This window comes from Nipponia nippon, unplaced genomic scaffold, assembly GCF_047370975.1.
Source record: "Nipponia nippon isolate SJK-2023a ecotype South Korea unplaced genomic scaffold, ASM4737097v1 scaffold_11, whole genome shotgun sequence".
Lineage (NCBI taxonomy): Eukaryota > Metazoa > Chordata > Aves > Pelecaniformes > Threskiornithidae > Nipponia > Nipponia nippon.
This window is the reverse complement of record NW_028262302.1, coordinates 7,035,975-7,063,417: the sequence shown is the minus strand read 5'-3', so window position 1 is coordinate 7,063,417 and position 27,443 is coordinate 7,035,975. Positions and strand designations below refer to the sequence as shown.

Sequence of the window (27,443 nt, the reverse complement as noted above, 5' to 3'; positions counted from 1 at the left end):
CTTTCTGTCAGACACTTGTGCTCCTGGCTGTAAAACGCTGCATCGCCATTTTACGCAGCTAAATGGTTCCTTTGCAGCAGACTACTGGATTTCAGCAGTACTGGTGGGACTTTCAGATGTATACAGCCTTTACAGTTATGATCCTCTGTGATGAAAAGAGCTATAAAAATGTAACATTAGACCGACCCTGTATATTGCTTATTTCTCTGCTTATTCCCAAGTGTGTGGATTGCCCTGTTTGGGGTAGAGTAGTAGTTCTGCAGGAACAGTTAAGAGTAGCTCTTTAAATACCCAGCTGCCCTGACATCCCTTCCTTGTCATGCCTGCGCATCCACTTACAGAAATCCTGGGCAAGAAGATGTAACAGGGCTCAACAACTTTGAAGAGAACCTTTGCTCTTAGCTATGATGTAGTAAAGGAAGGCCGAGCTCAATGGCAATGTCACAAATTCTAAATCTGTTCAATGTCTCTAAAGTTTTATAAGGATAAATAATAGAAGCTTCTCATTTTCTGTGCTTAGAGAGCCATTACTTATTATTTGCATTTTATTAAACAGCAGCTGCAATAGCAAATATATTTTGGAACATGATTTCTTGTGACAATGTCTAAATACTTATAAACGTTTTAAAAATAAAACACTTAGGGCTCCTCTGGCTTTGGAAAATCAGATGAGCATCATTTCTTCTCTGATAATGCTAGCAGTTGAAGTAAAAGCTCCCTGTTGCTTAAGACCGTGCACAGAAACCACAGACTTTTGATTAGTGGCTTGTCTATTTTAAGTGTGGCTACCTGAAAAAAAGGTGCCATCTCTAATGTCTCAGAAGTCTTTGCAATGACAGTATAGAGCAAATTAAGGGATGCAACTGTGAAGTAAACAGGAAGAAGTCTGTTCTTATATATAGCAAGAATCTCATACAAAATAAGAAGTAGATGGTTCTCCTCTTCATACTACACTATTGGGCAGCCCTCAAGGCCTGCATGCAAAAGCTCCTCATTGAATATCCTCAGAGGATATAGAGTTAAAACATGAAGAGTCTCAAGTAATAAGGCACAGGGAACATATGAGAAAAGATGATGTGAAATAGCATTTATCTTGTTTAAGAAATAGCCAACTCAAGGGAGATGATCACAGTCTAAAAATACTTGCAAGGGGACAGAATAAATGAATGAGGAGACTCATTAATTGTAAGGAGATAGCTGGGCGAGGACAGGCAGTCCTGGACTGAGAGAAAGAAAAGCTGAGGTCAGAGCTTAGGGCACCTATCTTTAAAACAGTCAGAAGAGAGCAATCAGAGAAAGTGGCCCAAGTGAGAGCAGAAGTGATTTGACATTTGTTGGGATGATGCACTGAGAGCCATCAGGCGGTAGGAGGTATGACAACAGAATTCAAGTTGTCTTCATTGATTGTTGACTGAATGGACACAAAGAAAGCCCAGACTGAGAAAACTCATTGCTAATCACTTTCTGCACAATAAGCCTCAAAGCCCCAGCAGAGCCAAAAGGATTTTTTTCTCTTGCACAGCAAATGATGTTACAAGCAGGAGCTGCATGGCTAGAAGTCATAAGAAGCAACAGCAGAGCCTATATAGCTCTCTTTGAGTTATTTAAAGACCAGCCAGAACTATCATAGTTGGAGTAAAGCAATGACCTACTTGTTCAATATAAATAAATAAAGGGAGAAAGAAATTTAAAGCATATGTGGAGTCTCTGTGCCCTGCTAGATATTTAAATTAACGGAAACACAATGTCAGACAACTTATATTAACAAACAGTAAGATGTTCTCTAATAACTACATGCCCACATGTGGGTTCTCTACTTTTCCAGCTCTTTTCCAGAAAGTCAGGGGAATAAAGAGACCTTGGAGATTACACCAAAAGTCAGCAAATATGACCAATTAGTGCTTCAGTCCTCTTACAGAGCCAGCCAGCCAGCAGCCTTGTCTTCATTACACCAAAGAGGTTTTAGCATTGGTTGTCCTACTGAATCTAACCGGCAAGTGATGTCAGAGCTCAGGCAGACCAGTCCCATGTCCTTTAAGGCTTTTGGAGCCAGCATCTTCTAGTCTCCCCAGATGTTTACACATAAAAAATGCAAGTTCTCAAGTACTAGTGTCATACACTGTTTGCACAGTGCCTCATTTAACATGTTGGCAGACACCTTAATAGTAGTTCCAGAATTGCTATCAATTAAAAATAAATGGAGCATGTTCATCAGTTTACTTTAAAAGAGGCAAAGCGGTGGATGGGAATAGCAAGCTCTGCATGTGAAAGAGAAGGCTCACCTTGTGATCAATGGGGATGGGAAAGTTTCGTTTGTCTGCTACTGATTTTCTAAACACTACTGTTAATCTACCTTGATCTTGAATAGTTACCAACTTGGGTTTCTGTGATTACTGTATATCCACCAGCTTAGGGGAATGCACAGCCTCTGACATGTTTCAGCTGTTTTGCTCAGTCTGTCTTTACCACAAGTCATTCCCAGATTCACCTTATTATCATGCCTGACTGGAAAATTCCTATTAGATGTCAGTTCATTCTTTCAGCTGCTTGTGTTGGATAAGAAGAGGTGAAGACATGAACCTATTGTTTTGGGTTTGCATGACAAGGTTTTGGTAGAGGAGGCGGCTACAGGGGTGGCTTCTGTGAGAAGCTGCTAGAAGCTTCCCCTATGTCTGATAGAGCCAATGCCAGCCAGCTCCAGACGGACCCGCCACTGGCCAAGGCTGAGCCCATCAATGACAGTGGTAGCGCCTCTGTGATAACATATCTAAGAAGGGGAAAAAGTTGCTGTGCAACAGCAACTGCAGCCAGAGAGAGGAGTGAGAATACGTGAGAGGAGCAATCCTGCAGACACCAAGGTCAGTAAAGAAGGAGGGGGTGGAGGTGCTCCAGGCGCCGGAGCAGAGATTCCCCTGCAGCCCGTGATGAAGACCATGGTGAGGCAGGCTGTCCCCCTGCAGTCCATGGAGGTTAATGGTGGAGCAGATATATCCACCTGCAGCCCCTGGAGGACCCCATGCTGGAGCAGATGGATGCCCAAAGGAGGCTGGGACCCCCTGGGAAGCCTGTGCTGGAGCAGGCTCCTGGCAGGACCTGTGGACCCGTGGAGATAGAGGAGCCCACACTGGAGCAGGTTTGCTGGCAGGACTTGTGACCCTGTGGGGGACCCACAACTGCTTGAGACCATAGATAAGCTTTATGGTCAGTGGCAGAAAAACAAGGGACAGATCCAGCATCATCAGCCAGGACTCCTAATGGTTTATGATTGCTGAAAGGAAATTGTTGACCAGTACAACATAAAGAATCTTTGCAGGTCTAAACATGAACTGCCAAAGTCAAGCAGGTTCAGAAAGTCCAGATGCTATGAAAGCTGATTGGAGAAAAACTTCAAAATAGTGTTACCTAAAGCAGAAAGTGTTTCACTAGATAAGAACTTCCAAGCAATCAATCCTAAGATAAATGTTTAGAGCAACGGAAGTTCCTTCAGGACTTGGAGAACCTGTCCTCCTACTGACAACTTTCAAGTGTCAGTTCTTTATTAATCTTTACTGAGTTTGATATTCAAGACTGTCACTGGATGTTTGCCCAAAACATCCAGTGCTAAATTGAATAAAAGTGGCTTATACAGTACTGAAGACCACCGTAAGTCCTCCCAGCAGCATGTATTGATAGTATGACTTTCTTCTCCAGGGAACACCTGTAACACTCAGTGAGATGGATTTGTCTGAGAAAACTTTCATTAATCAAGCAGTTTATTACACTAAACAAAACTTGATTGAGATTTTGAAGGTGTTATTGTCAAGGCAAAGAATTTTTCTTTTTCTCTTCAAGCCACAGTATAGGGTACAAAAAAGTCTTTTGGACCCATCTATCCATGTCTCTAAACTAGTATGCATGAGACTTCAATTTTATGAGTGCTTTAGCTGTCTTCCCGTATACTTACATTGTCAATAACCATCCGAGGAAATAAGCCAATTTGTGAATATGAAGCCATGAAAGAAGGCACAAGGAAATAAAGTGACTGCCTGCAGAAAGCAAAAGGTGGCAACAAAGTTCTACTAAGCTATCAGCCATATAGCTCATGGAGATCTAAAACCTCTTTTAAAGCCTCTGGAAACAAAGCTCCAAACAACTCATAAAATTTTTCATGCCAGGAGGAAAGCTGACATTTCAAATCAAACTATAAGATCTAGTTTCTGGCTCCCAGAACTGGAGTGTTTTCCAGGTGTATGAATTCAGCCCACCACCACCTCAGATCACTCCATTGCTTCAGGGTAGTCAGGTGTTTCAGAAATTTGTCTACATAATCAATGCAGCTGGCAGGCACAGTCAGCCTGGGCAGAGCCAATGTCCTGCAGCAAGAGATGCCATCAGCTCAGAAAGAAGGGTTACTGTCCAGGCTGTCGAGAGCACAGTAAAAACCCTTAGCTCAGGCAAGGATCTTTCATGTAACATAGAAGCTTTCTATCAGATCCAGGTTTGGGGTAGAAGAAACTTTGTAGTCAGGCTGGAGGCAAACACCACATCTCTCCCCTTGACAATCTCTTTTTGGCTTTGTGTACTGACTACTCCTTATGAACTAATTTGGCCCAAACTTGTCCAGTGTCATCCAACCAGCTATTAGCATCTTCTGGGAAAGGATGAATGTCAGGGGGAGCTCATTTGGACGTGTATTATGTTGATGGGAAAAGAGTAGGAAAGTGTGAAATATGCGGAGGAGTGTGTCAACCCAGCCTACAAATTGTAGCATGACGGACAAACTCAATACTAGCCTGCAGAATAAGATGGCAGCATTTCAGGCCGCATATGAAGATGAACTTGAAGAAAAAAAAAATACAATAAACCTTTTCCATGGTGCTCTGATGCAATAAAGACATAGAATATTATATTCAGCTTTGCCTTCATTAGTCAAACCAGATGGAGTTCACAGAAGAGCCATAAATGATTAAGAAGCTGAGAAATGGATTTGTAAGAGGGAAAAAAGGTTATATTTGCCTAGCTTGGGTAACTACAGCCAAAGCGGGTGTGAGAAAAATGTGGCAACTATCCATGTATTTTGGAGAGTGGGAGAAATAATTCTTGTTGGATAAACAAGCGCCAACTAGAAACAGAGTTCAATTTAAGAAAAGGAAATGACATGTTAACATTTCAGGAAATACTTCCAAACAGCAGTTCTTCCACTGTCAGCCTTTAGAATAAACTTAGGTTGGAGAAGCTGAAATCTTCACATCTAGGGAGTTACAGAACTGAACAGGGTAAAGCACAGTAAACAGGGAACTGCCTGCTGTTGCTGGAAAACAGTGGGGAAAAATAAACCAGAGAAGCTTCCACTTTTTACCTAGACAATTATTCAAGTTTAAGCCAAGAGGAGCTAGATACTGATCATACCTGGGATTTGTTTATATTATGACCCTTTCCTATTCTGCATTGCACTTCTTGCCATCTCAGCTAGGTTCAAAATATTTATTAGTACCAGTGCTTTATTCAATAGAAGTAACATGAAATACAAATAGTTGTGCAAATGAAGTAATTATGTATAGGTGATATGTGTTGAAAGAAGCACAAAACAGTGTTTTGGTCTTCTCTTCATAAGCATGGGATTAGAGGATGTGATTCCCACATGGCTTCTGTTTGTAAATGCTACAGAAATGATTGACAGATGGCAGAGAACTTCACAATTTTATATCCCTAAAGTAGTTTTCTCTTCAATGATGAGTTATGATGATATTTCTCAGCATTTCAATAGGACTAACATACTCAAACTGCTTATGTTTTTACCCTCTCATACATTCAAGTACCACCAGAATGACCACTCTCTGTGTATGTAAACTGAAGAAAACTATATTTCTATTTGATTTTTTTTTAACCTTGAAATGAAGAGTTAAGTATGTTAACTTCCCATAACACAACTTTCAGATGATGAGAAACAGCATTGTCAATTAAGAACTTCTGGAAATGTCAGGACCCTTAAATAGAGCAGCTATACAAATACATGCAAACTGAGATGTCATAATAGATTTAAGATCACCTTTGAATTCTGACATAATTTTAAGATCCTCTTTCTTTTTCTTCTTTACTCTTGCTCCATCTTCCTCTCCTTCAAAATCTAACACAGGGAAACATTTTTGATAAAACATAGCAGGTCATATAGAAAAGATTTACGTGGAAGAACTGGGAGACCTTCACAGTATCTGGGAAATACCAAAGAGGAGAAAGTAGACATTTCATTAGCTCAGCTATTATTATTTATGAATCAGCTGGAATGACCTTTTATACTTGTTTGATAAAATTTACTTACTGAAACCCCAGTGGAAATGTAACCAATACATAATTTAAATTTCCAGCAAAAGCCTAAAATTAAGGTTTACATTTAAGTCAAACTGTTAAGAGGCTCTACAGATCTTCACTCCCCATAGAAAGTCCCTGAGGCATTAGAAGCATTACTCTGGTGGTCAGAAGTCTCCAGCACTACATCAGAGAAAGTAATCCTCTTGCAGTTAACTAGCCAAATGTCAGGCCTTTCAACAAATGTGAATTTTGAGAGCAATGCTCAATCACTTGGGTTATATAGGTGCACAAATAGCAAGACTGTGCCCCTAAAGTTTCTTCAAGACATACAAAAATTCCACTCATTAATTCACTACTACAGATTACAAGCCATCTGAGAGAACTGTAAATCTTTATGCTGTCTTGAAAGGCAGTCCTTATAAATCCTACATCCTGATTTTTTTCACCTTGGGCTTTGACAAATCCTAGTGTCTCCCCAACAAAATTGTGCAAACTATGTAAACACAAATAAGCAAGCAGGACAGAAGCTCCATGGATGAAGAGACAATAATGAAAATACTCAGTCCTACTAGTTGCAGAGCACTGTAGCTCGGTCTGGGAAAAAAGATTTGAGCATATTCTTAGCTTCAGGCACATTCTTAGCTTCAAGCATAGACAGAGTCCCATAACTACAGCTGCACTACTCACACCCTTCATTTTACTCATGTGTTTCTCAGTTCTGTTGGTTAGGCTGCAGTACTCAGTGTCTTCCAGGACTGCATTGAGAGTATTTTTCTGATTTCAAATATTGTAACTTTTTAGATACGAAAATGTAACATCTGATAAGCCTCCAGGCTTTTGACCCCAGTATCACACGTTGCATTACTACAATTACATGAACAGGTTTACATGCTGGGGAGGAAAATGACATGCATGGGCATAAATTAATACATGAGTGGGGCAAGACAGATGTCTGCTTACACTACAAAAGGTTTTCTTTGTGTCTGCAACACAGCCAGCTAACACTCTCTCCATTCCCCTAGCCTTATCAACTTTGAGATATTTACAAAAATTTCCCTCGATAGGCATAGAAGTAGAGATTTTAGTCCCCTATATTCCTTCCTTTCTGTTTTCCAAACCATAAAGAACCAGTCTCTGTACTCACTTGTGGAATTACATTAGGGGAAATTAACCCAGTGAGTATATAGTTTAATTTATTAACATGAAACAAAATGTAGGTTAGTATAACCACATAGACACTCAGCCTTTAGAAAACTCAGCACCAGAACCATGACAGCCCACAGCCATGACTTGTAATAAATACCAATATTGCAATTCTTATACAAGCAGCTTAAAGTACTTTATAATAGGGAACAAGTATTGCTTTTCTCATTTTACAGCTGAGAAGATCAAAGTGCCTTCTCCAAGGTGAGACAAGGAACAGAGCCTGGGGCCATCTCAATTCCAACCATATGTTATTGTTTGAATTATTTCATGCAGCAGTAGCAATGTCGGTGCCAAGTGCTTTCGACCTGGGTGCAATTTGCAGGATTAAAGCCATGAATGTAAGCGTACAGCATACTCTTTGGTGGGAGGAAAGAGGAGGGGAGAAGAGCAAGCACTCAATGAAAGCAGCGAGTTCATCTCTACCATCAAGATACATTTCAGCTTATACATCTCAATCAAATGGGAAAAAATAATCTTTTTGGTTAAAAACACAGTGTTCAGATTTTTAAAAACAAATCTGGAAAACAGGCTTAGGACACTGTGTGTGGATGGCTACCTTAAAATATATTTTCACGCATCTGTGAGAAAAATCCTTCATAACATTGCTGTTCAGTATCCTTTTCCTTTCTGCCTTTGTTCTCCTTCTTTACTAACAGCTGCCACCTACTTATGGCATTAATTTTGTGGAATTTACTTCATCTTTTTCCACTTTCTTCCTCTCAAATTGCTGAGATTTTAGGTGTCAGCCATATGGCGACCAGTTCCTCACTCCAAGTTCTCTTATTTTATCTTCTACCTGATGTGACTGTTTAGACTGTGGAAAAGGAATGGAAAATTACAGTGCATTGAGAACAATGTATGGTTTAAAACAAACATTTTGTCATGCCAAGGAAATAATGAACATCAACAGCAATCACTAAAACAAGACTGAGAGCTGATATTACACATCATAAATATCACACCTACATCAAGATCTTTCTTGAGTTAATAAGAAAGAGACCAGGGCAAATCTCAAAAAAAGGAAGAAGTCCAAAAGCATATGTTAGACATGTCAGTGCTAATGGTACTTGTTGGACATTAAGTGTGAATGTAATTGCCAATATCAATTTCACGCTGTTATGTGTGCTTAGCTTCTGACCTGAAGCTTGGGGGCCATGGAAATGTATGAGAAGAGTCCAAGAAGAATTGAGTGCTGCTATATTTGTTCTTATCCCAAACAGAAAAAAAATTCAGGCAAATAGAGACTTCTTTTTAGTCACACTTGTATCTTTAAGGGACCTAAAATGGCTGCCGTAGCCCATTTACTGAAAAATGATGAGCCGAGAACTGATCTTACATCAGAACAGGGTGTGATAAAGAACTTATGAAAACATGCCCAAAGTTAAGCTAAGCTGTGGAGAACAATGAGGTGTTTTCCTCCCTTCCCCATACTAATGTGAGATGCAGGCAGCTGCCTGTTACTGTTATTGTCATTATTTTCTAAGATGTAATAGTGAATCTTTGCGGGGCTACCGAGCACTTGGTTGGTACTGAAGCAACTGCCAGAACAGCGAGATGAAGCAAGCGTGTGGGTACTCCTCTAAGGTATTCACCCATGGATAAACAGATGTTATAATGACGTGGATTAGGAAAAGTGATATCGGGGAGTAATCTCGACCCCAGGAACTCAGGATTTTTATTTTATTGGCATTCATCTGCTTCCAGTCACCCAACTAAGCTCACTGATAAACTAACCCCTTTTACATCAGATAGCTGTAGTGTCTCAGACTGGTAGGTGTTTAGGTGCTGGAGAAGCAGTGGAATTTGAAACAAAGCAAGCCTTAGAAACTGCAATAATGCTTCCCATAACTTCGCTGGCTCCAGGATCAGGCAGAGGCAATGCATCATTCTGCTTTGCCTAACATCAGTTTTAAGTCTGGCTGTGGAAAAAATGAAAGGGGTAACAATTCTAACGTGCAGGCAAGCTTTATCTTTGCATCCTAGCCTGTCAAAGAAACAGACCCTTTGTCTTTGGCCATGAGGCGCATGTCCAGACTGCCCAGCTTGATTTTGAACTGCTAGAAACTAGTTAGGGCCACTGGTGTATCTGTGCACCAGTATCTCACTCTGAACCACATTGCCATGGTCTTTACTAAACGCTGCCACTGCAGACCACAAGCACTACAGCAACAGACCCTCAGCGCAGTGCACCACTCTGCTCTGTTCCAGTTTGGGCTGGCTGCAGCTCCCATTATACATCTGGAGGCGTTTCAGTATTCAGATGATAATCTTCAAGCTCAGACTTGCCTTCCTTGCACAATTAGCGTGGAAACAAATGTTTCAGAATTCTTTCTGGCCATTTCTCACACAATTGATGTCAACAGCTCACTTTTGGAGCGTTCTCAGAAAGCATTATTGTGTAAGTGTGCGGCAAGCATGGTCAGCAATAGGATGCTGAACAGTGAGAGCCAATTTCACTTTGATGAAGACTATCCTATTCTGACTTCTGAGCACGTTTGGACATGTTGTATAGCATTATCATTTGTATGGGGGACAATACTTAGCAAGAATACAAAACAATAGGCATTGTTAACCTTCACTCTGGGTAAAACAGCTTTCTTACTGTCTAGTCGTATTTCACACTTTCCACAGTAAACACTGCTCAACTCACAGAACAGTCATTGCATTGAACTCTGCCTCTGGCAAATGTCGAACAAGGCCTAGCTGGCACAGCAATGTTTTGTACCAAACAAAACCCTGAATATTTTTTTTTTTAATTAGCATTTTTAGGGATATGGTGAAAAAAATGGTATTTGTACTAACTAGTTTTCTCAGGAGATGCCGTTTCATCCTCACTTACTCGGGAGCTCTCTATTAGTCTCCTCTTCCATTGCAGACGATTGAGCAGTGTTGGCTGTCTATGCGGACTTCTGTTTCTTCAGCCTGAGGTGTTGGAACCACTGTTGGGGTCCTGTTTCCTGTACAGGCAACCCAAAACAATCCGGGAGAAGAGGATGAGGGTAAAGGGAAATAACATCTTCCCCCACCTCCACAGTCCAGATTATTTCCATAGCTTGAGATTCACTGAAAAAAGAATGCTATGACTAATGCCGCAAAACACTAAGCTTCCAGCCAAAATACATTTTCATTTCAAATAAAAACACGGGAGTTTTCCATTGAATACACAGAAATTTTTCAAGCAGTCCTATCTATTAAAACACAGTAAGGATTGGTTTTCTCTCTGTTATTGGATTTCTTAGTCCTGGTAAATATAAGTGGCCTAAAAAACCCCTTACTACTGCTATGGAAAAAAGGTAAGATGGCCTGAGTGGGCATGGTAAGAGGCATTCCAGTTCCATTAAACTCAATTAATTTAATCGCAGTAAGAACGAGAAGAAAACAATGAAGAAGTTGATGAAACTCCCCTTTTGGCCTTGAAAAGCCCACTTCCTCCATTTCTTAAAATGTATGAGATGCAGAAGAAATCTTTATGCTGGCAGCGCTCCATTTCAAGATGGAAATTATATTGCTGCAGTGCAGAATGGCAAAAGCATTTCACAAAAATTTCTGTTGAGCAATTAGGAAAAAGCCAGATGTATTCCTCTCATATCATGACAGCAGCTTGATTTCCACTTCAAAAAGTAATTCAGGACATTTTAAACAATGGTTATTAAACATTTTAAAGTCAGCAAGTCTGAATAAGTTGTGATTGAAATTTAACAGGAGCTAACCAAGAAGCTCTCTGGACCAACAATACTATTTCAATGAATTTCAGACCCCTAGGAAAGATTTCAGAGGACTGAGGGGATGGAAGAACTAATACAGCATCAGCTTTTCAGGGGGTAGGTAGACTGATCTGAATGAATAGGCTGGACGACTGAGAGAAAATAATGGAATAATCCATAACTTTTGATTAATCAAGGACATAGAAAGCAAAAATAATTCAAATTAATGAAGCTTATAAGAAATAGAGCTGGTCAAATAAAAGTGACTCCTTATTTTGATCAACTAGAATTAAAAATTAGTTGAGGACAAAGCCAACACGGATATATTTATACTTCTGATGGGCATCTAACAGTGTGCCACATGACACAGACTGAAGCCAGAATTATAGAAAATTAACCGGATGGTGTGAAATGCATTACAGCTATGGTTTCTGAATTGTATACAGAGATCTATTAAATACTATCTTCTACTCATATTTTGAAAATGATATAAAATCAGTTCTTGACTGTAACATTATTTAATATTATTTTTAATAATTGGAATACAACATAAAATCACCTTTAAGGTGAAAAAGTTTTGAGGGAGAGAAGCAGAGGTAACTAATGAATGCAATTGGTCACTTATTAAAAACAGGTTTTTTTGCTTTCTGGCTGCAAACTGCCTTCAAAGGAGTGTGGAAACATACTTAAAGGACAGGCGTTCACCAGCCGCAGAAGCAACAGGTCCAAGGATGATTTAAACTTCCAATTTGATGCCATGGCCAAGGCTGCTATAAAAATGAGGCAGCATACCAGTGAGGAGGGTTGATATTGTACAACTCTTCTAGCAATCCTGTTTGGCTATTAATGTTAGTGTTCCAATTAAAAATGCATTTAAATAATTTTAAAGGATCCAAAGGAGAGTGTCACAGATGAATAAAGGATTCAAAAGACTTGAGAGCTTAATCAGTTACTTTAAGAAAGCTGAAGAATGACTTGTTCAGTTTGTAAATGCCTACAGTGAAAACAGAAATGTCACAGCATGCACTTCAGTTTAGCAGACAAAAGGCAAAAGATCTGACAGCTGGATACTGAAAGATGACAAATTCAGGCTCAATATAAGAGGCACATTTTTAACAGTAAGTAATTACGTTTTGAACAATTTGGGTGGATTCTTCATCGCTAGGGGCTTTCAAATAAAAGCAGAACGCTTCCTCTAAAAACACACTTTAGTTCAAACAAGAATTTGAAGAAGTCTTGTAAACCATGCTCTACAAGAGAGCAGACTGAACACATGGTGTTTCCTTCTGCCTTCTGAATCAAATTACACTGGAACGGTTAAGTTTGTCTCGTGGACATACCTCAACAGAGGTACAGATTTAAAAAGGGAAGAAAAGTCTCATGCATGTTGGACACTCTGGACCACACGATACAGTTGGGGGCTATACGGCTGCATTACGCGGCAGTGTGAAAGGAAGCATCACCTAGACAGAGCAAGAGTGTAACACTGTGTAGGTAGGGACCCCGCATTTCTGTCCCAGGAATTAGGAGAAGGAAAGCACTAACAGTAAGCTATGTTCAACCCAGTGGATGCCATAAGTTTTGCATGCCAGAAGATTCCTCAGCCCAAGCCTGTGGGGGGTACTGCTCCTGTCAGACTGTCTGTGTGTCACGACAAAGAAAAACAAGGCAGATGTAGTGCACCTGAAAGAAGCAATTCACCTTTTTGGCCTCACTGAAATAAAGGTGAACAGACCTGACACCCTGCAGATAGTCTTCACCATGTAAAGAAAAAGCTAGCCAGAGGAGACACAGGGACCTGAAAATTTCCTGCTTGAATTGTACCCATACCTTTTACGAATACAAAATTTCCAAACACCGAGTTTCCAGTCTCAGGGAATAAAACTACTTCAACTGACGGCATTCCTTTTTGGTTGTAAAGTGATGAGACTCAAGTTATTGCCTTGTCTGGTGCCAAGTAAGAACTTTAAACAGAATCTCTTGTACCTTAGAACAGGATCTCATGCTACAAGGCTACTAGGTGTTCTGGGAATGACTGCCTAGTTCTCACTGTAAGAGTCATCTTTGAACAAAGAAAAGACCATGTAAAGATGGCCATGTTTTGAAAAATGCATTTTACTGAAAAGCTGGTATACAGATTTAGTTGAAGAATGTTCTTCAAGAAAGAGAGTAAAATCTTTCACTCAAGTAATTCTTTCAGTAGCCAAGATCCTCGCTTCACAATTCAGAGCTTCTGCATACCCGGCTGACAGGATTAAGCTACAGCGTAGGAGTTCACCCTGCACAGACGGTGAGCATAATGTACAGTCATCACATGGAGATAACAGTTCAGAGATGGAAAAATGCTTCCAGGTTGTTCATGACAGATCTATGGCAATGGTCACCCACAACAATATATTTTTAGTGTTCTGTACAGCCCACTTTTACTCATGCTCCTCCCAGAGACCCTTTAATTCATACATACTCTTAAAGCTCACATGACTGTCTTCAGAGAGGTACATCATAGTATCACTTTTGGATCTGCACTTTCCCACATGGGCAACATGCTGTTGTGGAGCTGTATGTAAAGCATGCTTTGGAACAAAGGACTCCACAGTTTAACAGCATTAAAATAACCCACAAACTTTTCAAGTATATACTTTATTTCATTCATATTTCACAGTCTGTTTCTGTAAAGTTTTAGCAAAAAGGTCATGTTCTATAACAGAGTTCTTAAGCTACTGTATTCAGAGCTGGCAACAGACTTCAAAAGTACAGAAAATATTTACATTCCAACTAGAGCAGTAGAATTTCAAAAATACATAGTAAAAGTAATCAAAAATACCAACATTTATTAAAACTTAATAGAAAACCAGCAGTCTGTCTGATCCATCAAACTACCCCACCTGCTAGTTGTCAGCAGCAAGTGAAGCCCCAGCAGGCCAGCTGATTGACTTTTTAGGCTGGGACAGCTGTCTTCAGCTAACTTGTTAATGCAAAGTCTTGCTGCTTCAGAGGCCAAAAAAATCTTTAAGTTCATTGCTTACGGTTTCCAATCAGAGAGACGAATATTTCTGCTCAATCTACTGGACCACTTCCAGATCCTGCCCAGAATCAGGACCTGTTCTGGTCCTGATGTGGTCAACTAATTTTCTCAACACAGTTTCAAGCTAACCTATTTTATTAAATTGCAGCCGAGAAAGAAAAGGCCTTATTGTTTAAGGGTTTATCAGGGCTTCTAGGAGTAACGGCAGCTAAGAGAAACTGAACAGAATGGTACTTGATGACGTAGCGATCATTAGGAGCCTTCAACATCCTTTTTTTATAGATGCTGCATCAAGATTTGCAGTTATCTAGGGATATGTTTCCTAAGGGGCCCCAGATTTACATATAATAGTTTCAGAGTGGATTTTTCTAGTTCAGCAAATACTATTTAAGTTTGGACTGATGCCCAGTAGGAGATTTCTAACCAGCTGCTGGACTTTATTCACAGATTTATTGAATATATATTTATACAAATTACACCAGCTGAAAGGCTCATCAGCTATAAGTACACCCACTTCAGCCCATCCTCAGTGCTGTCAGGAGAAAAAAAAACCACATGTGGTACTCTGTGGACTATGAGAGATTTCTATCAGTGAGAGTCTCCCTAAGTCAGAGAATATTACCCTGCAAGGCCAATATTTCCTTCCTTTTACTCTATCAGAACAGTGGAAATAGGATGGAGAAGAGGTCACTGGTAGACTCATTTTTTCTTGTCTCAAACAGCTAGGATTGGACTTCTTTTTTTCTGACTTCCTTTCATCTCTAGGTAGCCTGAGTTCATCATCTTGTTTTCTAGGACAATCACTTCCTAAAAATACATATATTCTGAACTTCAAATTCTCCTCTCTATTTGATGGGTAGATTAGGAATTTTAGGAAAAGTAGGAAAGAGATCCTATGCATTTTCTCACACCTCACCTCTAGGCCTATTAAAGGTATCAGATCAATGGAACTGCCTCCTCTCCTTCCTGTAAGAAGCCCAGAAGAAACAAGCTTATCTTTTGGGACTCTTTCACAAATGGCCTAAGGTACCATCACATCTATCCTGCCAAATGTCATTCAGTGCAGGTATCACAACTGATTCCAAAAGAGCTAGATCAGACATGTCCTACATTATTACACTGTACTATGCTGCTTTCCTGCCTTCTGGGTTTGCTGGCTGAGTTTCGATATTGCTGTGCTGCAAGTTATGAGACATCCTAGTATGCACAATTATAGCAGGTATATTTAAAAAAATACATGACAGAACATAGTCTATGAACACTTTTCTTGTAATCAATTCCCACATACTGCACTGGTCTTCAGCAGGTGGGCAGGATACCATGAAAGGCGTGGCTATTAGTTTGCTACAGGTCCACTAGGGTGAATCCTGCCACAAAATTTCTCTCTAGGCCTATGGCTAGCACAAATATATGTGAGGCATGTACAGCATTTCTTTTCATCAGTCTAAAAAGGGGGAAACCCCTTACAAGAGGGAAGCCCCTTAAAATTTCTCTAATGCACATATTTGAGGAAGACTACAAAAGCATTCTCCACAGTCTTCTGCAATATTGCTTCCCAGAGGCATCAGAAAATGAAAAGGCCTAGTCACAAATTAGCAAGACATTCACTCTGCTTTCAAGTTTCTTTTTTTAAGAATCCAAAATAGACCATAGAAGTGATCAAAGCATCAAAATACCCAGTCACCTAGACTGCACAATTTTTTTAAAACATTGTCATACAGAAGGAACATACCATAAACAATCCAGATTCCTTAACATTCTTAAGACAAAGCCATTCTTAGCTCTTTACACAGACTGCCTCTGAAAAAAAAACCCCTTCAGATTGGAAGGAGTGACATAATTAAGTGTCTAGATAAACTGAAATGAAATAAATGTAGAACAGCTTTTGTAGCACGACTACTGTGGATCTCTACTAGTGAGACCTAATATCTTATGCACACAGTGGTGTTAGTTATATGTCAAGGCAAGCAGGCTAGGAATTATATAAATTTATGTGGAGGAAAAATGTTTTGTGGGTTTTTTTTTGTTGTTTCTGGTTTTTTTTAAGTTCAAACTCAGGTAGATAAAATTTTTAAGGAGATTATCCAAGCTCACATCTCTCTCTCCCCCCCCCATCCCTCCTTCCCTCCCTCCTCTCCCCCAGTACAGTCATCTGATTTCTCTAAATAAAAAAAAGAGAGGGAAAGGTGATGGGAGAAGGACTTGTTTCACCATAGGCCATTATGCTCCTTTTCCTTTCACATCTCTTCTTTTTTTTTTTTTATACTTAGCAATCTGATTTCACAGAAAAAAAGGAGTTTAGGCTCGTAAACTAAAGATATACATATCAAATAATATGCAACTAGTCTTGCCAAATTAATCCTGGTGAAGGAATATCTTCCTTGTACTGTTTTAAAAAAAGAAAGTCATTGCAGTCTTTAATAACAATGTTTAATCTGCTAGCTACCAAGAAAATCCAAAGCCACTTGCCTTGTACACTTGTTAGCCATTAATAAATATGGCTTTGGAACAAACACAGTGCAAGCCTTGTGATTTTTCACTCACTCAACTGTACAGATCAAAATCAAAAGTATACTCATCAAAACATGTCATTTCACTTGGGTCCTAAGACACTCATCACTGACCAAAGACTGCAATGAATATAGAATGCTGCTTCAGCACAAGCAGATCTTCACTAATTCAAATGCATGAAAACCCCAAAGCGACTCTCTGCTACAACAAAGGACAGCGACAGCCTAAAGATACCACGCCACCAACGTATGTTTCCTCTCCTCACACCAACTCCCTTCATCTACTTGCAGCTGATGATGGCCCAATATTGGGGCCTGTTCTGCTGTTCCATTCTCAGAACTGACTATCTGAAGATGGGAATAGGAAGATGCTTGCTGGCAGAATACTGCAAATGACTGTCTTTTCACTGCAAGAATGGGAACACGCCAGCAAGCCATCCAAGCTTCTCAAGTCCAAGGAAGTACACAGAGTTAGTATGGAGTTCAAGCTCACACTGAAGTAGTAAGTACCCATTCTCTCAAGACCCCACCATGGAACCATACAGTCCCACAACTGGCTCTGAAGACAAGTTGTTAATGGCAAGTCTTGGACTCAGAAAATGCTCAAGTAGAAGCTTGAGACAGGCAATAGGAGGCACGGAAATAACTTGACCAACAGCTATGTACTTTTTGACTACATGTTGGGATAAGTGGAGTCTTCAAGGTTGCTATCAGCTTTATCAGATCCTGTTAGAGATGCTTCTAGCTCTGCCCACGACTGTGGAGCATTGCTCTTTATTGCCTCTATGAAAAGCTGTGTTTGGTGCTTCAGTCGGTCCAGCTCGGCCTGAGTCACCTGGTTCTGATGAATGAGCTCCTTGGTTTTTAAAGTGATCTCCAGCAATCCCGACCTGCGTAGCACAACAAGTGTATTCTGAAAGCGTCTGCACTTGCTTTGTTGTTGCAAGAGCAGCTCAGGGGTAGTGCAAATCTCTTCTGGTATCAGTGGGGGGCTCCACACTGCAGACTGCATCGTAGTCTGTGCTGCACTCTCGCCCTCATGAGGGGTGCACTTTGTTGCCTGCAGGGTTCCAAAAGGCAAAAGGGGAGTCAACCCCGGCACTTTCTGAGCGTCACTGGAAACACGATGAAAACCAGAAAGAGCTGACAGTTTTCCACTTGTCACCAGAGTTGAAGAACTTTGCTGGTTAGAATCCTGAGGGGTCTTAAAGCTAACTGGTAGGTGGGCAAAAGGACTAGTAGGCAAGCCTGTGCTCCTCGATACAGGAGAAGTCTCCATTTTGGGTGCTTCTGTGCAGAGTCGTTTATGGCAACTGGTTTCCTGATGTTCTTCTAGATCAAAGGAGTGATCTCTCTTGCAGGGCTGTGGTGCTATTTTGGGATAAGAATTCAGGATGGGCAGGTAATTAGTGGAGTCATTTCTCTTTTTCCCAACAGGGTGAGGGTTAATGGAAGGTGGAATTGATGGACGAAGAAACACTAGCTGTGGCTGAGCGGGAATCACTTCAAAGGATGGCTGCACAGTCCAAGACTGGAGCTGTGATGAACTCCCCTGAGAAGAACAAATGGGGAAAAAACACAAGTCTTACAACAGCGTTGTAGAAGAGGATCAAAAAACCTTAAATAAGGTGGACTGTGCCATTTCCCCTTATTTGATATACACTGTCCAATTAGCACGTTCTGAAGAGTTTTCCATCAAACTCATCCTTCTCTTTTTCTGACAACAGAGCATAGCACTAGAATCAAAACTGTAATCCATAATCCTTTTACTATGGAACAGTAGATACATTTAAAAACAATTCAATCTGAATGTATACATGCTTTCCTAAATGAGGATTACAGTGCGTGCTTACATTGTACAACACTCATGTGAAAGTTCAATCCAAACTTGGGATCAAACAACAAATGCACAGAAAAGTTGAAAAATAATTAAGCACTGTGGTTATGAAGTATTTTAAAAGCATCAAAGAAAGACCGCACAGACATTTTAGGAACAATTCAGACTCCCTCTTTGTTGAAAGGCAGCAACTCTAATCTTGTCAATTCTATTCTTATACCAAGCTTTTGAAATGGTTATTTAAAATAGAAGACAGCTGTTCACTAAGTCTTGCAATCTTAAGTACAATACTGTCCTGGTTTCAGCTGGGATAGAGTTAGTTTTCTTCTTAGTAGCTGGTAGAGCGCTGTGTTTTGGATTTAGGATGAGAATAATGTTGATAACGCACTGATGTTTTGGTTCTTGCTGAGCAGAGTTTACACTAGTCAAGGACTTTTCAGCTTCTTGTGCTCTGCCAGGTGCACAAGAAGCTGGGAGGGAGCATAGCTAGGACAGCTGACCCAGACCGGCCAAAGGGCTATTCCATACCATATGACGTCATGCTCAGTATATAAGCTGGGGGAAGAAGAAGGAAGGGGGGGACATTGGGCGTGATGGCGTTTGTCTTCCCAAGTAACCGTTACGCGTGATGGAGCCCTGCTTTCCTGAGGATGGCTGAACACCTGCCTGCCGACGGGAAGTAGTGAATGAATTCCTTGCTTTGCTTTGCTTGTGCGCGCGGCTTTTGCTTTACCCATTAAACTGTCTTTATCTCAGCCCATGAGTTTTCTCACTTTTACTCTTCTGATTCTCTCCCCATCCCACCGGGGGGGAGTGAGTGAGCGGCTGTGTGGTGCCTAGTTGCTGGCTGGGGTTAAACCACGACAAATACACAGTTTCAATAAATTTAAAACCATGAAGTAGAAAAAAAATGCTGAATATCAACCAATGCAACAAAAAAAGCCTGTTGTAAGCCCAGAGCAGTTTAACTCCACACCTCTGGTGAAATGGTGCATACCAATAAACCTTAAAAGCATTATATTTCAAGAAAAATGTTTTTTCTCCCTCCCACAAGCCATATTCTGCAATATAGGGGAATACATCAATTTTTACAAGACATTACCTCTTCCTCCTCCAATACATTACTACGGATCTTCATGAGATCTCCTGGCCAAAAAGCAGGCCTGCTTTTCTCCAAACATACCAAACGGTCTAGTAAGAGATACTATTTCTTTCTGAAGCAAAATCTCACTTCTTAATATATTTAAGTCATCACCACTACAATTGTATTACTATAACATACTGTCAGCTGCCTTTCCAATTCTTTATGACTTGGAACACTACTGGCAGGCCTGCTGAAGGCACAGTTTTTAGCTAGCACAAATACATTTTATTATTTTTGGTACTATACTGAGTCACCTGAAATCCATCTCCTTTCCCCCAGTCTCATAAGATTTAAACTGGCAAATGCTTTGTTGAAGTCCATTCCCCCAGTAAAGGACTTGAACTTGTCAAAAGTGGGTATTACCCACTGATTAGGACACTGAGACTTGGAGATGAGATTCAATTACCTACTCTGACACAGAATTTCTTCGGTTCAGTGGGCAAGATGCTTATGGAATAGGGGTACAGAATAACTACCTGTAAAAAAATAAATATTACTACCTTATCACAGAAGAAAGGGAAAAAGAAAGAAAGAAAAAAAAGAAAGATTCAAATGAAAAGTATCTGGAGATGTTAGGAGTAGTGAGGAAGTATATACGTACCATGGCTATACACACACAGGACAGAATATGCAGCCCTAAGGAGCAAGGTTTTGGGGTCAGAAGTTGTCATTTACTGCACAATTGTACACTGTCTAGCACAGCAGAGCCCCCAGATTATTGAGGCCAAAAGAGCTGTGGTAAATATTTATCTTCCTCTCTCTTATCTACTTTATTCTCCTTTCCACTCATGCTGCGTTCTGCTCTTGTTCTCCTACCCAAAATCCCATTTTTAGTAGATAAGGACACATCTATTTTACTAATTCTGCAAAGTGGGTTTTGGGGGGTTTTTTTGTTTGTTTGTTTGTTTTGCTTTAATGAAAGCTAACATCCTGCATGTATCAGTGTCACTTGTCTAAAAAGCCTTCCTACTTATTAAGGACTTTTACAAGACTTACAGAAACCTTGTCACAAGCAGTACTGTATTTCAGAGAATTAATCCCTGCTTGATTTTTTTTCTTTTTGTAACATTCTTGTTAGCTGTTTACACTCTGAAATTGGGACAGCAAGTAACCATCACTGCACAGGATCACAGTGGTTCTAAGACAGAAGGATGATGCTGATTGAAACAAATAAACAGCAGTAACCGGATAATGCTTTTTTTTTTTTTTCGTCCAGTGAGCCCAACTGAGCGCTGTGTTGAAAAGACTGTTTTAAAAAGATGACCAGCGTGACTATCTGAGTTAACTAGGCATAATGGAAAGAGGCAGAAAGACACTTCACACTTCATTATTATTCTGACCTAGACTTGTTGCTTTTGTTTATTGCAGTAAACCTTTTTCAATTTAACGTTATTGTCCTTAACCATACATAATTAGACTTAGATGTTATGATGCACTTTTCAAGACAATTAAGTCTGGTAATGTTATCTACTTCCAACTCTTCCTCCCCAAATTCCCTTATTGCTCCACTACCAGTTTTTTTATATATATATATATACACACACACACACATATATATATATATAAAAGCTACTTCTCCTAACTGTTTGCAACACAACCTGGAGTTTAACATTAGACTACCACTGCAATCAGTGTTTAATTTTTGAGCTCTGGGCAAAAAGCTATCCACCTTTGGTGAAGCTTGCCTACGCCCTACTATATGAAAACTTCAGCGTTTGTTTAGACAGTATTTTGTTCACACACCTAGGAACAGGGCTATAAAATTGTTTCTTGTCAAGATAAAACACAGCGTTCAAAGATCAGAAGCATCTCCCCCACAAATGCATAATCTGCTAAATACTAACCAAAACCCATACCTGTGTTAGCATCAATACACAGTATTTGAATTTAGTAGGTTTTGGTTGTTGTCATAACAGATTCAGTAGAAAAAAAAATCAGGATCTATATTCTTTTTTCCCCTTCTCACTGTATTCTCAGAAGTATTCTAATAAAAAACATTGAAGAACTTTTGCTCTGTTCTGAAAACATAAGTGAGTACAGAGCAAGAAGTCTAGTAATATGGCAATACTTTGAACTTGGAGCTCTCATATCTTCTGTTACAATGTGAAAGTTAGGAGTCTCACAGATGTGTTGGAGGAATAGCATGTAACAAGAGTGGAGGACACAAATAGGGAATAATTATTGCAACGTGAGCCATCACATGCAATTAAGAGAAACAACGGTTAAAAGTAAAAATACCACTGCTAACTTAAGATATGGATTTATTTTCTTCATTTGTAACATTCTGGATTACTGTTTCCCATTGCACATAAAGCACTTCTAGGACCTAAGAACCAGGAAGCAAAACCTATCATCCTACTTTACTGTCTTTACTGAATGAAAAAGAAAACATCAGCTTTCAAAAGGAAAAACACTCGCTTTTTTGGTTTGATCTTTGCTGCTATTTACGTAACATTCTTAAAAGATCTATTTTTTGAGGATCCCTTTGAGACAAAGAGGTTTAGTAGATGTAGCAGAGCTTCTCCATTTACATTTTTTCCATCTTAGTCATTCTAGTCGCCCCTCAAAAGAACACGTTGTCACAATAGAACTTTTCAAGTTACCAGTTACTTTCTGGACTGCAACAACTTTGCAAAATCCTTTTGAAAGGAAAAATATTTTAAAAAAACAATTTAAGAACATGCAATATTTTTCAATGTATTATTCCTTCCCCACCTGCTTAACTAACACATTTTTCATTACAACCATAGGAGAAAGTGCAGGAAAGGAGTTGCTTGTGGTCATTGGGCATTGCCAAGGCCCATCCTCTGCGTTCCAACACAACGCATTCAGCACGTCCTCCGAGTCCGTCTGCTCCATAGCACTCGGGCACTCTGAACTTCCATCTGCCAGGTGTAGAATTCAGCTGTTAGTTGTTTCACATGCAGCATGCTTGTTACCTCCTTTCAGTTCTACTATTCTACTTCCTTACAACCAAGCCACAAAGAACAATAAAGTTTAGTTCTGGAATATCAATAAAATTAGACCTGCTGTGACAGCTGTCAAATAGCCTTTAATAAAAGGCTTTATATTTCAGGCCACTTCTCATGCAGATATTGTCTCCCCCAAAAATAAGTTACTTTTTGTATTTAGTCTCCAAGGGACTGCGCGCTATCATGAAGACTGCTCTAAAACCTGGTGCAGGAAAGAACTACGGGCTCCAGCATTGCCACAGCCATAGTCTGTGCTGCAGGCATTTTGTGTCTTGAAATCTTCTATCTACAAACCCAATAAGGCAGGTATCTCTCACAAAACCTTTTCTTTTAAAGGCAATCTTTGCATAGTTTTGTTTAGTATTAAAATGGCATACCATGTCTACATTTTACTGATGTTATAACAATTACTCTCTGGTTTAGCAGACTCTACTGACAATCTGGTCAAACCGTAAGAGACATTATATGGCATAATCCAACAGTTCATTCATCACTGCAAAGAACAAAAAGTAATTTTGCCATCCCCACTTTTAGACTCTGAAGTCTGAGATTCTTCATTAGGCACATTTTAAATTCCCATGCCATTCAAATTCACAGGATGAACTTTATAACTACATAAAGCTCCACTCCAAAAAAGTTTGATGGTAGGATGATTGCAGATTCAACCTGTCCTGCATACAAAGGCCCTGCCAGACACAGACTATAAGGGGCTAGAGTCAGATTTGCCAAACATCACCAATAAAAGTCTGAGCAAGACAACACAAAAAAAAAAAAGATAATGCAGTGGTTTTCTAAACCTGAATATCCGGAGTCCTTGTCAGATTCAGCTGCCGCCATGCTGAAGTGATGGTTCAAGCTCTTCATTTCCGTCACTTTGCCCAATAGTTCCTCAAGGGTCTCAACAGACGATTATTTTGTCTCCATGCTTCCATAGTGCCGCAGGCAGTTTTTAACACCTTTCCCATTGAGGAACTACAAAAATAGTTAAGAACAAAAAGGGACTTTCTCTGAATCTAAAGAAAGTTCCATCAGTATAAGACAACAAAGAAGGCCATGTTTGTCTTTATGCAAATCTGGTTATCAAAGGTTTGCTGCATCTGTTACACAATCTGTAGAATTCTGTTAGACTCCCAGCTTCACATTTGCTATGTTTATCACACATTTAGGTTAGCAAAGGCTTGCCAATAAAACCATAGTTTATTCCCTGCAAAACTCTCTAAACTATGCATGTTTAATAACGCGTTACAGAGTAGAAAACATAGGCAACAGTTCTTTGCATCAACTGACACAATGCTTTGTAGAATCTTCTGGACTGAAGTTTTCCATCTGCCTTAGGCTGATTTTTTAAGTTTCAGGAAAGTTTCCATGATCCAATCTTTCAGTCCCCTGCATCAACTACAAAAGAACAGTATCATACTAGGCATGGCTGTTGAGCCCTTTAGGGTGCATTAAAAGATGCCAAAACCTAAGGCATAAGAAGGAAGAAATTAATTGAAGCAGAACTATAGTACAGACATTTCACTTTTTAAAAAATTTCTTTATTTTTTACTACTGCTGTGAATGCCATCAATGAATCAAAGGTATTTTAGAAGTACTGAAGACATGGATGCAGTTGAAGGGGCAGAATGCACCCATCTCATTCAGCTCCCTTCTTCAGTGGCTGAGCAAGTCAGAGTACAGAGCATGGGTCAGCCAATCTTACTGAATTACCTGAAGTACAATCATTTCATACTTAAAAATACCCAGCAAAGTACACGGTAGATTCATCTGGAGAGCACAACACACAAGTAATTTCTAACTCTGTTGTGAATTCCATCAGACAAGGTAATGATTCCTTACTGTACACACAAAACTTGGGAAATAAGAACGTGATTTCTTGATCTGCTAAAAATGTAATGCCCAATTCTACAGCAACATCGGTAACCAAGATGAAATAGCAGATACAAAGTGTATGGTTGTTTTCTGTAATTAAATCAATGCCCCTCTGAGTCAAGTGGGGTAGTTGCGTATCTCTTTTTAAACTGCCAGTGAGCTAACTGGAGACTTTCAGAATAGAAACATCTCAAATTATTCAACGAATGAAATGTAGATAGAAAAATAATGTATTGACATGTTTCTCCACCCAAAAAAAGCAAAACAAACTAAAAGCTAAAGGCTATCCATACAACATTTTTCAAAAATTAAAAGTTACTCAGGCCATATTTATCTTACAAAAACTTAGCTATCCCAGGGACTGAATCCCAAAACAAGTCAGCTCTGCTGGGTGAAGCCCATACAACAAATACAGCTGAATCTGCAAAGTTGTGGTTTTGTTAATACAGTCTGTCTCACTCTCAAAAGTAAAGTAAGTCATCAGAGAAAAGAAAGTAAAGTAAGCGATCAGAAAACATGCTGGGGCTAAAGAAATCCGTACTGCTAAAAGCGCAACACATACTATACCTGCAATGCACTCCTAGGGGAGACATGGCCTTAGAAATGCCCTCTTCTTCCCACACCCAGAATGAGAACACTGGAAGGCTGAAACTAAAAGCTATGAAAATCAGAAAAATGTATAGTTACATTATGGCCTCCCATACTACATACTTGTCACAACCTTCAGCTGCTTCCTGAGGGCAGACAGACTCTAGTACGATAGAGAAAAGTTTCTGCTTCTCTTAAAGAAGGTAACTGAGAGTTTGGCTAACAGAAAAATGACAGGAAGAAGTGCAGAAATTACGTCTAATATTTGTAGAAGTTATCTTCCTATAAAGCAACTGTTTGAAGTTGTGTCTCATGTTAGAGCTGTATATTTAAATTACAAATACAGGAACTCAGGAGTCCACATCATAGTCAGGCCAGCAGTCCACTAATGGCAGTATCCAGTGCAAGCTACTTCAAACTGCAGCATGACATTCTGGAATAATATACCCCGAAAAACAAGTTTCTTCTTAAGGTCCTGACAACTGGCTGTTAGAATTCTGCTCCAAGATCTCAAGCCTTGGCACCTCCAGTAATGAATTCTGTACGTTAGATAACAGAGCTGAAATAGTAGGGTGACTGTCTATATAACTACAAGACAGACAGAATAATCGTCAGCAGAAGAGAATTTCCTCAGTAGCTACTTGCATAATTTTTACTTTCCATCTTCAGTCACACCTGGCAACCTGCTAACAGGTATGGAGCAAACATAAATACGTAAGTGCAACCTAGATACTATCCCTGGAATGGAAGGTGAGGTTTAAGATGAGGTTTAAGTCCCAATCCACGCTTTCATTATTTTGCCCTTTCCAAGATAAATGTATTTTTAAAGAAAGTGATGTGTATTGATGCTAATCTCCAAATAAGCAGAACTAAAAACAGGAGGAGCGCTAGAAATAAGTAAAGTAAGAACACGCCATCTGCTAGCCTTGCATCAAGGGAAGCTTTGGGAAGGGCTGGCACATCCTCTTCTCCTCCCTTATGGAAAAAACCAAAACAACAACAACAAAACCACAACGGAAAATGAAGAAGGCAGAAGCGCCACTCTCGAGACGCGGGCGTGGGACCCGAGGCGCCCCCCGGCCCGCAGGCAGGTGCTCCGCCGCGCCCCGGCGAGAAGCGCCGGGCGCTAACCCCGACGCCCAGGGCCCTCCCTCCCGCCGCACCTGCGAGAGCTGACCCCACCCGACCGCCTTCCCGCCGCTTCGCCCACACGCCAGGCCCGGGCGGCGGGGAGCCCCGGAGCACAGCGGGCCCGGCGTGAGGAGAGGCCCCGGCGCAGGCGGGCCGAGCCACCCTGCCACACGGCGAGGCGAAGCAGGCCCCGGCGATGGCCGGGACTCCCCACGCCCCGCAGCTGCTACCGCTCCCTCACGGCCGCCTCCCCCCGCGCCGCGCCGCGCCGGGCCGGGCCGGGTCGGGCCGGGCCGCCCCTCACCTGGGCAGGGGCCGCCACAGCTCCAACCCCGCCAGGCCGCGCATGCGCGACACCCCCCGTGGCGCGACACCCTCCCTCCGCACCCGGGCAAGCCCGCCCCGGAAGAGGAAAGCTGCCGCCGCCGCTCCCCCCGCGCCCCCGCCGCACATGCGCACAGCGAGGCTGCCGGCGCCGGCCTGCCGCGCTCCGCGCTGGCTGGAGGCGGGGCGGGGGGGGTGGCAGCGCGCGTGCGCCGCGGGCTAGGCCGCTGCGGCCGTTGGCGCCCGTCTTCGCGGTGCGCGGGGCGGAGGCCCGGAATGGCGTCGTGGTGCCTGAGGGCTGCGCGCCTCACAGGGAGCGGGGGCGGGAGGGCAAGGGCCTCTGGGGGACAGCAGGGGCGGGCTCAATATAGGAGCCCTTACCGCAGGCCCTCGAGTGCAGTGGGGATTGGCGCAAGGTGGGGCAGGCAGCTGTAGATGCTCAGGCAGCCATGGGCGCACGCAGGGTCTGTCAGGGAGAGGGGCCCACCAGCGTGTTGGTTTTAAAAGACCTTTGGAGACCCATCCCACCACGACTGTCAGGGACATGGCAGAAAGGAGCATCCTCACTGAAAAATGGTGTGGGTACCTCGTGTTGGCCTTGTGCTGTGTGGCCAGGCAAGTGTGCAAGGGCTTGAAGCTGTTTACTGCCTGGCCTGGACTTCTGAGGGAATCGGACAGGGTGATCAGAGCCAGGAGTGTGCGATGCTGCTGGACTTCCCAAGTATTGTGCAAAAGAGTACAATTTATTTCTGCACAAGAGTTTTGACTTTTCTAGAGCCTCTCTCACTCCAAGAATGAGAGATGACAGCAAAAACATAAACACTGACAGCCACTTACAAAAT

The 27,443-nt window shown here is 41.2% G+C and overlaps 1 protein-coding gene across 4 annotated transcripts; it reads right to left on the bottom strand.

Annotated features, from left to right (window-relative positions):
- Window positions 1-13,295: 13,295 nt before the first annotated feature.
- Window positions 13,296-26,676, bottom strand: CIPC (CLOCK interacting pacemaker). Of its 4 annotated transcripts, none has more exons than XM_087747388.1 (5): window positions 26,582-26,647; window positions 25,126-25,216; window positions 23,484-23,658; window positions 22,430-22,599; window positions 13,296-18,285 (listed from the first exon to the last, which is right to left on the bottom strand). In XM_087747388.1, exons 3-5 carry the CDS (start codon window positions 23,548-23,550, stop codon window positions 17,407-17,409), a joined length of 1,116 nt encoding a protein of 371 aa, XP_087603514.1. In that variant the 5' UTR covers window positions 23,551-23,658; window positions 25,126-25,216; window positions 26,582-26,647; the 3' UTR covers window positions 13,296-17,406. The 4 variants fall into 4 exon arrangements, with proteins under 4 accessions (XP_087603514.1, XP_087603516.1, XP_087603515.1 ...); XM_087747390.1 differs by having other exon boundaries at window positions 25,126-25,209; window positions 26,582-26,644; XM_087747389.1 differs by lacking the exon at window positions 25,126-25,216 and having other exon boundaries at window positions 26,582-26,676.
- Between the last annotated feature and the right edge of the window lie 767 nt (window positions 26,677-27,443).

Bases quoted from the DNA above. Each gene is read 5' to 3' on its own strand.
- CIPC (XM_087747389.1), bottom strand. From the start codon at position 23,550: ATGAAGAGCTTGAACCATCACTTCAGCATGGCGGCAGCTGAATCTGAC. The intron at 22,600-23,483 runs GTTTAGAAAACC...TACACCTGGCAG, and splicing joins CAAGGACTCCGGATATTCAG to ATGGAAGTTCAGAGTGCCCG. The intron at 18,286-22,429 runs GTGGGGAAGGAA...TGTTCTTCTCAG, and splicing joins AAAATGTGTTAGTTAAGCAG to GGGAGTTCATCACAGCTCCA.